The 14,779-nt window shown below is 24.6% G+C and overlaps 2 protein-coding genes across 2 annotated transcripts; one reads left to right on the plus strand and one right to left on the minus strand.

Annotated features, from left to right (window-relative positions):
* The first annotated feature begins 3,124 nt into the window (after positions 1-3,124).
* Positions 3,125-4,849, plus strand: LOC112684578 (40S ribosomal protein S16). The gene is made up of 5 exons (XM_025556164.1): positions 3,125-3,305; positions 3,465-3,509; positions 4,162-4,293; positions 4,462-4,576; positions 4,641-4,849. The coding sequence occupies exons 1-5, from the start codon at positions 3,267-3,269 to the stop codon at positions 4,784-4,786; spliced, it is 477 nt and encodes a 158-aa protein (XP_025411949.1). The 5' UTR covers positions 3,125-3,266; the 3' UTR covers positions 4,787-4,849.
* A 4,083-nt stretch (positions 4,850-8,932) lies between these two features.
* On the minus strand, positions 8,933-12,859 carry LOC112684613. Its single transcript, XM_025556223.1, has 9 exons — positions 12,708-12,859; positions 11,607-11,765; positions 10,769-10,898; positions 10,403-10,685; positions 10,117-10,303; positions 9,863-10,039; positions 9,640-9,789; positions 9,393-9,575; positions 8,933-9,326 (listed from the first exon to the last, which is right to left on the minus strand). The coding sequence occupies exons 1-9, from the start codon at positions 12,856-12,858 to the stop codon at positions 9,049-9,051; spliced, it is 1,698 nt and encodes a 565-aa protein (XP_025412008.1). The 5' UTR covers position 12,859; the 3' UTR covers positions 8,933-9,048.
* Between the last annotated feature and the right edge of the window lie 1,920 nt (positions 12,860-14,779).

The following is a 14,779-nucleotide window of genomic DNA, read 5'->3' on the forward strand; positions in this document are numbered from 1 at the left end:
TTTTTTATGAAGCATATCGCAAACAATAATTACACCTTTTTTTGTTGGGTCCATTTAATATTCTTGTTAAAAATTTAAAAAAAACAGCATTTCTACTTGCAATCAGATCACTTTTGGAACTAAACAATATTTAATAGCAAGACTAAAAATGTATAAGCATATATGTGAACATGCACTTGCGTATAACTATGCGTATTCTTGCATGATATATATTGCAAGCAAGTCTACAATGCAAAATATTGCAATAGTGTGAATCCGGCCTAACTTTGGTTTCACATTTGGTACTTATCTATATTTCATTTACAGAATGTCCCAAAACTATTTAACAAAGGCAATACAAATTGTCTCAACTGATCACATTACGTATTTCCTATAGTAAGTATAATCCTGTATTCATGAATAAAGGGTATATGATGTGGTACTTAACTATTTAATATATATATGTTTACTGGACTATTCCTATAATAAAATACGCTATGAATATAATGTATTTTACAATTATAATTGATTTATTTATTATATAATTAACTCTTAATATTAAACATTGAACCATAAATTGAGAACTTTAAAACATTTTTCTATTTTTTCTACTTTATTATTAAATCATATAAGTGCAAAGATTGATTCATCCGTTGAAAATCGCTAATCTAATTTTTAAAATATTTTTAAAAAAATAAAGTTCTATTAATTCTTGATTTAGAATATTTCTTGATTTTAGAATTATGATTCATATTTATATATTGATGCATAAGAATATAAGAAATATAAGAATATGCTTATTTGGCATTCGTGTAGCAGGTTATCTACTGGGCGTTGGGTGATCTGCGAATTCAGTACGAGTGATCTATGTTTTAATCAGGAACATATTTAGAAATTTGAGACACCAAGGGGCAACAATAAAAAACGCTTAATTATACCAAATATAAATTTCTGCTGATTGAAAAAGATCTTATTGAAGAATAATTCGTTGCTGGTATACACAAAAACTTTCTAAGTGCAACGTCAATGTAAGGTTAGATTGTTTGTAAATCTTTGGATCCAGGGATTATTCTAAGGATTTTTATCAATTACGCATTTTGTTTAAATAAGCCTATTAAAATAAAACTATGATCTCAAAATATACTGTCAAATTATAGTTAAAAATGATAAAATGCGTAGCTTCTATATGAAGTAATTTAAAATGTAATGTATTTAAAAGATAGAAAACAATTTACATTCGTGTTAAAAGTATTTTTTTTTAATATTTTTTAATAAATTTACTTTGTTATTAAAAAATAAAATTTACTTTTTACTTTGTTTATAAATCATAATGAAATGTATAAAATAACACTAAACAACATTGAATTACGAATCAATTACGCAAAAATTTATTATCAAGTGCGCATCTACCTTTTCCAAATACGTAAAATAAGCCCAACTGCGCTTTAGAATAAGCCCTGGTTGGATTTATTGACAGTACTCGACCGTTACCGAGTATGTGTGTGTGTTATGCACCGTGATTGGCGATATATATTTTTTTTGAGAAACACTTTTTATTTAGTAAAGAAGTTTCGTTTCAAAAATATTAGATCATTAAATATTGAAAATATAAAAAATTAGCCACCCAGGGCAATCGGATCCTGTAGCTCCCCCCCTAAATACGGCCCTGGTTCTAATAGTATAAAAACACGTTTCAAATTGTTTGTTAGGTTAAACCTATCCAGCAACATTACTAATGACTCGTAGCTATGTTATAAATGTCATTAATCGTTATCGCAATACTGTCCATTACGGTCTACGATAAAGTGCTATAATAATAGGTAATAATAATGGGCGGGACCATTTTCCTCCAAAAAAGAAATACCGTTTTTGGAAGAAAAAATAAAAATAATTCTTGACCATTTTCCTCCAAAAAATAAAATAATAAAATTGTCGATTGGTATCGTCAACATTTGAACAGTCAGCAGAAATTTGTTCTAATTTCTTAGGTATTACTTTTTTTGGTCGTGAGAATAAATCATCAATTGCTTTACGCTTACATGCATTATTTACTATTTGTCGATGTATTTTTTTTTTTTTTTTTGGTGGTGCAAATGATTATGTAAATTTTTGTATTATTTATCAACTACTATTTCTTCAGTTTTATTTATGTATATAACTGCTTGACAAGTACTAAAATAACATCACTAACGTGATAATCCAAATTCTAATTTTAACTTATACACTATAAAATATTTGTAACTATTACGAATTATCGAAGGTTTTCCTCGAGAACTTTCAATAAACATCGCTTTTTCAGACATGTTAAAAATTAAAATTTGATAGATTCACAAAAACTATAAAACACACTATAGATACTATTCGACGTACAGTAAGGTACTAAAAATATAGTCTTATTATTATTATCACAATTATGAGGAAAACGTGGTATAAATTATTTCCCTTTAACTTATAGTCGCTGGGTAATATACAAATTTAAAAATAAAATTTTCAAGTGTCAATAATAACGATAATCTTTAATCTAAAATATGATACAATATATTATATTATAATTATTTTTGTTGTGTGGCCCAACCCCCGATGGCGCAAAACTTTCATTTTGTTAGAAGCGCCATTATTGAGGCCCGGCCCTGCTCTAGCTTATAAAAAGTTAGACCTCTACCTTTAAAAAAGGTTTATCCAATATTTTTAGTATATTATTCATATAAAGCAAACCTATCACTTCTTTTTGTATATATTATTTATCCAAATAGCCATTACTTCTATTTCAATATATTTGAATTATTTAATATTTTTAAATAATTAATAAATAATAAAACTACAGTTTAAATAATCATATTATAGTTACATCGAAATAAATCTTCTAAGTGAAGAGTTATCTCGTACAATCATTATAAACTTTTTAAAAATATTATATGTATCAAATTGAACAACAGTCGACTTAAATGTGGAGAAAGACATATCTTCTCAATTCCAAACGTAGCTGTAAAAATTAAAACGTGGGTTTGGGTTAAATGTCTAGTGTTAAAGGTATCTATTATCAACATTATGATATTGGTACCACTGGTCTTAAGATGATATAAAAATCAGAGAAACGTTGTTGATGCGTTGGTCACTATGTTCATTTATCCACAAAATTTCTAACCTCAATCGCGTCATAGTTAACAAACCTCTCTTTCGCGTTCAGGATTTTTTCTCCAGTTAGTTGTTTAGGTATAACGATTCGTTTTGTTCATTAAATTAAAATTTTTCATTAGGTTTCTATTAAATACACCAACACTTAAAAAATGACTGCTGAGAAAAAAGTTAAAGTTAAGAAACCCAAGGTAATATGTAATTTGTTATAACTGTATTTTTCTGAACTCTGAATTAAATCGACTGTACACACGTGTATTAAATAAGTATTGAAACGATTGATATTCGCAACTCACTTTAAATATACTTCAGGCATTTTTTTTTCTAAATTAATATTTGGATTTTTATAGGTAAAGAAAACACCAGTCCAATGTGTACAAGTGTTTGGCCGTAAGGTATGTATTGTTTTGTATTTATGTAATATATTGAAGTTAAAACGTTTTTAGTAGATTTTAGATTAATAAGTATATGATTTTTAGTTACCAATTACTAATTAATATTAGTTGTTTCTTATTAGGAGGTAAATATGCAGATTATTTTCAATTCTGGTTTAGGTGATAAGGGGTTCAAAATGTTAATATTTTCCTTATTAATTAGGCGCTTGATCAATTAATTAATGATTGCAATATTATATTCATATTCATATGAAATTTATATCATAATAAAGATTCAATTTACAAATCGCGTCTTAAATTATTAATTTATACAAATTTAAGTGCATATTTTTTATACATTTTGAAAAATGTTTCATTTTATTTTTTTGTTCAATAATATCTTTAGTCACTTGCAGTATGGGATTACAAACTTATTATTCATTATATTTAATTATTACTTATTAACTTATTATGTTGATGTTTTGCCATGTCTTGAATTTGTATAATTGTATTGTATTCTTCAAATCAAAAATCAAATCAATCAAACTTAATTTTGTATTAAAATTATTAAAATGTTTAAACTTTATGTATTAATTGAAAAGATTCAAATAACTTAAATTTTTTAAATTAAAGAATAAAAAGTTTTATCTTTAAATTATTGTTTTTGTTCTAGAAAACAGCTACAGCCGTAGCTTATTGCAAAAGTGGTAGTGGCAACATTAGAGTTAATGGACGTCCATTAGACATGGTTGAACCCAGAGTTCTGCAATACAAATTGCAAGAACCTATTTTATTGTTGGGAAAAGTGAGTTTTCTTAAATGCTTATGTTTTTTTTTTTTTTTTTTTTAGTTGTAATAATTTAAATCATATTTTTATTCTTATTTTCTTTGAATAATTCAATGATTGTTATATACATTAACTCTTTATTACATTTATTTTATGTTGTATGATTAATTATTTTGATTAATTTAGGATCGTTTCAATGAAGTTGATATGAGAGTTCGTGTTAATGGTGGTGGACATGTCGCTCAAATTTACGCTATCAGACAAGCAATTTCTAAAGCTTTAGTTTCTTACTATCAAAAATGTAATTGACTATATATATACACATCATGTAATATTATTAAATATATTTTTATAATTTATTTTAGTTGTTGATGAAGCCAGCAAGAAGGAAATCAAAGATATTTTAATCCAATATGATAGAACTCTATTGGTTGCCGATCCAAGACGTTGTGAACCAAAGAAGTTCGGAGGTCCAGGAGCTCGTGCCAGATACCAAAAGTCTTACCGTTAACATTTTTTTTTTTTTTATATATATTCATATATTGACTTTGAAAATATATGTAAATTAAAAAAAATAAATATTTTTATTTCTCCTGTTAGCAATAAACTATCATTAATTTTGAAACAAAACAAATGCTTAGAGAATAAAATACAACTATAATTTCAGTGTAAAAATATGCTTTATGGAAGACTATTCAATGAATATTTATAATTTAGAGACCAATTTGGTTTTATTGTAGAGAAAAAAATTCAAGATTTAAAGTTTTTAGTTTTTTTTACTAACATAATGGATTCAATATCTCTTATATGTTAGTATTTGTAAAATGTAAGATTTTTATTAAAAATTAATGAGATAAGTTATACAAAAATAAACCATAAAAAACCTTTAGGTCAAATTAAATGGATGGGTAAATTAAATTGTTTTAGTCAATTTTTAAATTTGAAACTGACGTGCTATTTCACTTAAAGACCAAAGTTAAGGGATCATATAAGTTTGTTTATATTTTTGAAGAGATTGATATATGTTCTAATTTAATAAAAAAAAAAATAAAAAAAATGTAGGACTATAGAGTTAAGTAATTAAATATTATGAATAAAAATATATAATATCTTTAAAATAATGAAATCTGAAATATTAAGTTATTACTTGGGTAAGTGTTTCAAATTGCTACAACAGTTATAGAATAGGTAACTGAAAATGTATATATTTAATTCAGAATTTATGTCGATCTTCATATGAAAACGAGCCATAATTTTCACAAATATGTTTTGTTGGTTATGATGAAAAAGAAACAGAACTTCGGTTATTATAGTATTTAGTTGTCTCAAACCAGTTAAATCCTGAATGTATTTCTATATGGGTGATTGCAAACTCTAGCTAAAATATCTGTAAAGATAAAAAGATAATAAAAGATTTAGTGTAAACTCCGCCAGTTTTTTTTTTCTTACTTGTAATGGGCATGTGTAAACTTAAGTTTAATTTTTTTTACCTGCTCAGTGCTCATATTGCCATGTGCCTTCTTACATTAAATATGTTGACATCTATTGCGATGATGTATGTCGAAATTGATAAACTATTGTCATGGATCGAATATATATCCACATCGATTCATTTATTTATAATTTTATATTCATATTTGAAATTAGTATTTCCAATGATGATATCGGCAGTAGGTAAGGTATACGTAAAGTACACTTTGACGAACATTCGTTGTCTGCGTGTTTCAGTGTATATTTTGTATTGAACGAAATATGTCGCAACAAAGTAATAATATAAAATTAATTACTGGTCAACAAGGCAATTTATTGGTTTTATTTGACAACTACAAATATAACCAAAATATAAAATATGCGTCTGGTGAAATAAAATGGAGGTATGATATTATCAGTGGCGTACTTTCAATTTTTTCTGAGGGTGTCCACAGTTTATACATAAATAATAATTTAATAATTAATATAAACTATATATTATATTGCAATAGTTACGTTCTTATGCAGTTTATGGTGGAAGTTGAACTACATATATAATGTAATAATCGTAGTCTTATGTAATCAGTGGCGTAGTAACGGGAGGGGACAAACCCCCCAAAATATTTAATATTTAGGAAAATTTTATAAGTATAAATAAACTAATTATTTCTGAAACATTACAGGATCTAATCCTCATTTAATTTTAATATGTATGTTTGTAGGTAATATTGTATAATTCAATTTTATTTTAATTTATAATCCAATTTCTGTTGTGGAACGGGAGTAGTGACGGGTGGAAGAGATTGAGGACACCCCCCTCCACCCAAAAATATTCAGTGTTATTATATTTTATTAATTCGGATTTTTCAGCTCTAGAGACCTTTTTATTTATGCTAATTAATTTTTTTCTTACGTATAAAACCCCCCCTCCGAAATTTTTTTTTATTACACCACTGTATGTAATATATATATATATATATATACCTATATATTGTATTTAACACTATATACTATAAAGTATTGTTATAAAATAATTTCCAGTCGTCTCGATTTTTTGGCCAACTCCTCTATCCCTTCATCAATAGCAATTTCAACTTCCCTGTGAATGTTTAACATAGCCAATTTTGCAAATATGTAAGAATTTTAGTTTATTTTTTGGAGAGGTTCTGGGGGGGGGGGTCCAGTACCCCTGGACCATTCCCATATATACACCACTGGATATTATATAATATTATAATAATAATATTCACTTATTATTACTTATTACGTATTACTTTTAATAATATGTCATATTAATTTTATACTACTATTCGATTTTCTTCACTGCCGGAGTTAACATGTATATAATTTTACTTGTTTTATATTTCTGGCGGAGTTTACAGTAAAAAAAGGTACTTGTGGCGGAGTTTACATACGCCCATTCCATATAATTAACGATCGTATAACAACAATTAAATTCTGAGATTATATTTTATAAATATTCGTCACTTGACAATTTGAGATAAGACAATAGTACGTGTATTATAGATTGAAAACTAGGAATTCCAAACACGGATATTGAACGCACATTTGATAAACACAACTACAGAAAAGGGTCAAAAAATGTTGGCCCCCTTATAAAAATATGTCTGGTTACGTGCCTGCATGAAGTACAGGACCGACTTGCTTTTATGATAGGTGTCATCCATTTTATCAATTTGCCTGTCAAACTCTGGGGTTGTTGGAAGCTGATGCTCATTGGGACCGAACTCTTGAAGAAGCCACTATTTCTGATTCCCCACAAAAAATTCGTCAACTATTTGCTGTTTTGTCAATTAACTGACCCGTTAAAACTTTGGGAAAAGGATAAGAATAGTATGTCAGAAGATTTCAAAAGAGAACTGGTAAAAAATTAACGAGAGATTGTTATTAAAACCATAATGAATATTGTTTACAACAAATGTTTAGTGCTACTAGAACAGGTCGTGTTTTCGATGGGTAACCTACTAATCACTTCACCAGTTTGGACTTCGTTTACTGTCTTATGATGCGAGTGAATTGTCAATCGTGACTACCAGTTTCAATTCAAACAGCTACAGTTTCCCGTAAAGGTATGTTTTGCCATGAAAATTAATAAAGCGTAAGGACAGTCTTTGAAAGTGGCAGGAGTGGATTTAAGGAATAACTGTTTCTCCCATGACCAATTATAAGTTGTCTATTCACGTGTAAACTCTCCTGATAGTATGGTAATACTGCTTCTCGAAGGAAGAATCAAAAAAATTGTATACAAGAAGGTATAATAAAAAAAGTAAAAACGACTGACTAAGCATAAAAAATATTTTAAAGCCAGTCCTGGATTGAAGTACCCTATATCAAAATTATTTACAAATGTAAAAAAAGGAAATAAACAGTAAAATCAACATTCTTCATTTCACTCAGAATCTAAAAAGGAACATGGTTCCTTCAATTAAACACACTACCACTTAATATTAATTTATTATCAGATATTTCTTTATTTCATGTTATAGTTTGTACTAAAGTGGGATATTGGATTAAAAATGAGTAAGGTCGAACCATAAAATATAAAATATTAATCAAATATGTTAACCAAAAATATTTTCACATATTTAATACTATTAAGTTAGGGATACTAGGATAAAACATAAAAAAAAATTAAGTCTGGTATATATACCATATGCTTAATTCACTAAAATTTTACTAAACAATTTAAATTGAAAATTTATAATTATTTTGATAACTCAGTATAGAAAGTGTATTTTGTAAAAATTTTTTTGGGATATTCTGGGCTACTTAAGTACTTGTTGATATAAGTTTTAACACTAAAACTATTACATAAATTTATTTACATTATAACAAAAATGTAAAGAAAATAATTAAAATTTGCTTAACACTAAGTCAATGACAAAATAAATTAATATTCTATATTAGAAAAAATCATATAGTTTCTGCATACATTTATAAATTAACACCACATTTAGAAGAAAAGAACATTTATTATAAACATAAAAACAGTTGTATAATAAGAAATATAACAATGTTTAAACAACATTTATTTCATAAAACTATACTAGTATATAGATAAATACAAATAATTAATTGTACATGAATATACACATACATTCCACATTTTTTAAAAATTTGTTGTCATTACACAAAAATAAAAATAATGATTACTTAGTTTGGTATACACACCATTAAAAATTTTAAAATTATTTATATCACAGATATTATCAGTCAATTTGCTATTCTAAAATATTCTAAAATAAATAATAAATATTTATTTTCAATTATGTTAACTTATAATTAAATAGAGTAAATTCGTAATATAGTATTATACACATCTTTTTTTAGTATGCAACTGTTTACCAAACACTTAATTATATCAGTATTGTCTATAATACACAATTTATCCCATAAATTGTGACCAATAATTGATTTAAACATATTCATTTTTTTGCAAAGAATTGTAGACAGCGGAAATTTTGGATTCCATTTCATCAAAGAAACACAACTGGTAACATAATCTACGGATCCTAGTACTATAATTATTGATACAAGAGACTCTTCAAATAACTGAGAACCTGAAAATAATTGTTCAACAAAATATTCAATATTGGATTAAGAAAATTATTAGTTATTATACTCACGAGGTCGAGTATCATTAAGATATTCAACAAATTTATATTGTATTGTCTTGTAACTGTTATAAGTGGTGTTGTAAATATGTTCTTTTTCGTCCTTCTTAGTACCATATGTTGTACCTTTACATTTTTTTAGGTATGTAGCTACAGTACTATTACAAGTTATCTTAAATGGTTGGATAGCTAAATCTAAAAATAATTTTCTATAGAAATGATCGAACAATATAACATAAATAAAATTAGATTTACTTACGTAATGTTTCCATTAATTTTATGGCATTAGTTTCGTTTTGTTGTGAATTAAGATAATCCTCAACTATGGGAAATAAACAATTTATCATAAACTCTACCGAGTCTTTGGGGTTGCAGCATTTTAAAAACATAACTATAGATATGAAAAAATCTATAAAACATAAATAATTGTTTAATTTTTACTTAAACTAAAATATTATAAATAGTACAAAATATAATCATACCAGGTTTATGTATATGTTGAACAAAATTATGTGGCATATCTATATTGAATGAGTAATTAAAATGAAATGATAGTAAGTTGATCAATTCTCTCTGAAAAATATCTCGACCAACAGTTTGTTCTGATAAAACCTTTTTTTTCGCTATTAAATAAGACATGACTGTAATAATAACTGGATCTAAACAATCAATTTATAACAATATTTTACTATAGTAAACTATGTCGAATCATTATTTTATTTAAATAAATATTTACCTATTTTGTTATTTACAGATCTTGGTAAGCAATTCTTCCATAACAATAAAGATGTAAATAAGATACAACAATATTTATTGGATAACAAAATCATTGAATCAAAAATAAATGTTTGAAGTGTTTTTAATAGTCCTAACCTAACGCAAATATCAACAAAATATACTGTTTGCGTTATTATTTGATGATCCTAAATGTACAACAAATTTAATTAAGAGAAAATGTTTTAATGAAATGTGAAACAATAAACCTATACAAATTATTTGTACAATAATATTTTGTTACTTACAATTGTAGTAATATGATTATAATTCATTTTCTTATTTAATAAATTTTTTCGAATAACATTTAAGATAAGATCAATTAGTTTATTGCTTCTTAACATTTTTACTAATGCTAGAGTAATTGTAGTTAATTTCATTATTTGTGGACAAATAATGCTTAAGTTCACAGATCCCAATTCTTTATTTTTCACTTCATCATTTAATTGATCATAATTTACTTTATAAGCTGATAATCCAGTTATAATAGGAGGACCAAATGTTTGTTCAAAAATAAATACCCCAATTGAACTAAAATTTACAAATAAAAACATTGATATAAGCCTTACAACCATTTTAATACACTCAATATATGTATGTATATGATGATTTACCTGGCAATTTCTTCTTCACTAAAAAATCTTAAATTTCTGAATTCTTTTGATTCAAACATTTCATTCAACATTTTATCTGAATTTATTAAATTTCTAAAGATAATTCTGATTTTCAAGTTACTTTTAACATCTAGAAAATAAAATAAAATACTAATTAATAATTATACATTTTATTAAAATATACTCAATAAGTTTGAAACAATAAAAATAATTTATTTTTCACCTCAACTTCATAAGAAATAATTGAATTTATAAATTTATTAAAATAATCCATCTTCTTATATTGCTTGTGTTGACGGTTATTTATAATTTGTATTCAAATATTATCTAATTTTAGGTTTCCCCTGTTTTTTTATTTTTAAATTAATAAAATAATAATAATAAAAAACCAATTCAATTTAATCTATCCTATACAAATAATAATTTAGATGATTTCTAAGAACTATATATTATACTAAGGGGAGAAAATTTTTTTTAAAAAAGTACTAATTAATTTATATATAGACAAAATTATTTTTAACGTTTATATTAATTATTTGTAATAAATGAAGATTATATTTTAGGATTATAGGTCATTAGATATTAAAATTTAGGGTCAAAATACCAATTAATTACACTTAAAACCATAAATTCTTTAAAAACTAGAATTAATCAGAATTATAATTTGTATTGCCTATTCGGTCATATTATTTTACTACCCAGCAATTAAGTATTGTATATACTTAACAATAATACTAATATTATTAAATAATATTAATAGCTGTAATCACTATATTGTATTTGTGTCAATTAAATCAATTTTAATCAGTGTTTAGGTGTTTTTCATATTTTATCTTACTCTTTGTTTTTTGTGGAGAGTTGGAATCTTTTGTCTTCTTGACAGAAATACTCGGTTCATTATTTTCTTGATAACTGTTATTCACATCTTTTTTAATTATTATTTCTGCAGTGGTTGAAAGATTTGATTTTTTCAATGCATGATATATTTTACTTTCATCTAAAATACAAATGTAAAATAAATAAAGAAAAAAATAAAATAATAATTACAATTTTATATTAATTAAATTTATTTATTCTTTTACAAATTATTATTTATAGGCTTATATATATAACATAGAATTATAGATATTTAGGGTATTTTTATTATTTAATTATGTGAATTAAATGACATTTTAAAAACTATTGATGCTGTAGATAAATATGATACATAATTATTAAGGTCTGTATTTAGTATAGGCATTTGTACATTTGAATAAAATTAGCAGTGTGATAATAATCTGTGAGAAATTGACAGGTAATAATTGTTTACCTGTGTCCTGCACAAATTTTAAAAGATAATTAAATTGCGAGCATGAAACAAACATTTTATAGGTGTAATACAAACATAATACAATTCTGTAAGATTGGTACTTAGTACTTTCTACAGAATGGCCATATTTCACTACTAAATACTTGACTTGTTCTGTATTAGAATTATACAGTGGTCAACTTGAGGAGGAATGCAGGGGGGATGGAGTGCCTCAACTTGAGAAATTTTAGCATCCCCCTACTATTAGTAAATTATAATTATAACGCTTAATAAGTTGATGCTCTTTTTTTTAAAGCAGAGTCCCCTTTCTTTAATTTTGCCAAGTCGAGCATTGAAATTATATAAAACCAAAAAATTGAAGTATAATATAGCAAATTAAACAATAAAAGAATATTATAGATGAAAAATAACCAAATTAAAATCAGAATGTGCAAAAATTTTTTTTCCAAAAAAAAGTGAGAAAAATAAGAATAAGCCACAAAATGAATACCATTAATAGTTTTAATATCATTGACTTCAATTGGCCTGTTTATATGTTTATTCATCTTTTGAAAAAAATGTTCATCCACTGAAAAAATATATTTAAAAATAAGTAAAATAATAAAAATAAAACTTAATAAAATATCTTACCACATTTTTCAACCATATGTTGACACAAAGATATAAACATTTCATCAACATACATTTCTTTCAATATATCTTTTATCTCCTTTGAAAAAAATGTATTTGTATTAGTGGTATTGTTATTTAATAATTTATTTTTATAAAAATCATCGCACATCTCAATAGTCATAAACATACAATTTCCTAAATAATTGTTTTCTTCTTTTAATGCATGCAAGTTCTCAGATTTATTATTAGATAAATCAGTTTCTTTGTTAAATAAAATAGGTTTCATAAATGTTTCTGAAAAAATATAAAGTTAATTTAATTATAACATTTTATTATTATTTTTAAAATTTTTTTTTCTTTTTTCTTTTTAGATGATAAGTTCTCAAAAATTTTATATGATCATATAAACCAATTAATCATAGTTATATTAATAAAAAGTCACTTATTATATAAAACAAGAAAACTCCATCTAAGGAATTTTATAATTGATATATAATATACTATAACACTATAACAATTAATACAAGTCAGTAATGAGTTGATACTATAATTGACTAAAATTCAATATATCAATATATTCAACAGATATAAGTAGTTTCTCAAATTTGACACAAACAAAAATAGTGGAGAAAGTATGATATATGAGAGAAATTGACTTAAATTTGTGAATTAATTTTTTTTCGAAAAATATTGAGTGGCACTTTTAATAATTAACAAATCCCGATAAACCTATGAAGTTAATAATGAAAAGTAATGATAAAAATTTTACTTTGATCATTATTTCCTATTTTTATTTTGGTTGACTGTTTTAACTCTTCTTTTTTTGAATCTACCAACTTAATTTCACAAGATTCAATATCTGTTACATTGTCTGAAAATTAAAATATTTACACATTAAAAGTTTTTATAAAAAATGAAGTATGAAATTAATATAAGCAATAATTACGTTCAATAGAAGGTAAATCATCTTTTACTATTGAACCTTTTAAGTTATCAATAGAGCAGACGAGTGTTGGATTTTTATGAACTTTGCATTCATTATTATCTTCATCATCTTCTAAAATGATAAACAGGATTTAAGTTCTTTAGTAAAGTAATTTAATTAAAATTACCAATTTAAACTTTTACATAACATTTTAATGTTCAAACATAAAGAATTTAAAATTAATATTAAACAACTTTCAAAGAGTTAGTTTTTGAAATTTATAGGTTAACAAAAACATGTTTAAACAGCTCTAAATAAAAATATATACTATTAGTAAGATTTAAAAGTGTTTTAAATTCAAACTTAATAATATTATGCAGAATTAATTACTTATACTGTGCTTTTTATTGTATTTTTTATTCTTCGAATTTTAATAAATATTATTGTTGTCCATCCGGCTTCTACTAGGATTGTTGTTTTAATTAAATGCCAAATTAATTATTTGAAAGTATACTAATTATGTAAGTTAGTCATTACTATTTTTATTGTTGATATAATATTTTATGTATAATATGAACTACTTTTAAATTACTTACCAATTCTTAATCTAGTATCGTCATCAGAACTACTGTTACTCATTGAATCTTCAATATCATTGTTAGTAATATTAAACAAACTGCTATTGGACTGCTCAAGTTTATGTTGCAATATAGGAACTAAAAAAATTTAATTTTTAGAATTTCATTATAATTTTAAATTAATAAAAACTTAATTATTATTATATCATTTGCTAAGTACAAATACATTTTTCCTCATATTAAAAAATAAAAAAATAAGTAGTATAATAGAAAATAAATGAATGCACATCTTGAACTCAACTCATAGAAAAATGGGATTTACACTAAATCATTTGTTTAGTTATTATATGATCATGTCTAAGTTAAAGATTTTTATATTCAAACAATAATTGAACCATTAAACGTAGATTTCAAATCAAATATAAATGGGTCATTTTATTAAATTAAATAAGCATAAACAGCATTTATTTTATTTTATAAATGATATATTTGTAGATGATTAAATAGAATCAGTAGTTAGATCCATAATTGAAACAAATTATTATAAAAATTATTATAAAATACATAATTTTTAATTAAAAAAATAA

Source organism: Sipha flava, unplaced genomic scaffold (genome assembly GCF_003268045.1).
Source record: "Sipha flava isolate LNK unplaced genomic scaffold, YSA_version1 252_pilon_pilon, whole genome shotgun sequence".
Lineage (NCBI taxonomy): Eukaryota > Metazoa > Arthropoda > Insecta > Hemiptera > Aphididae > Sipha > Sipha flava.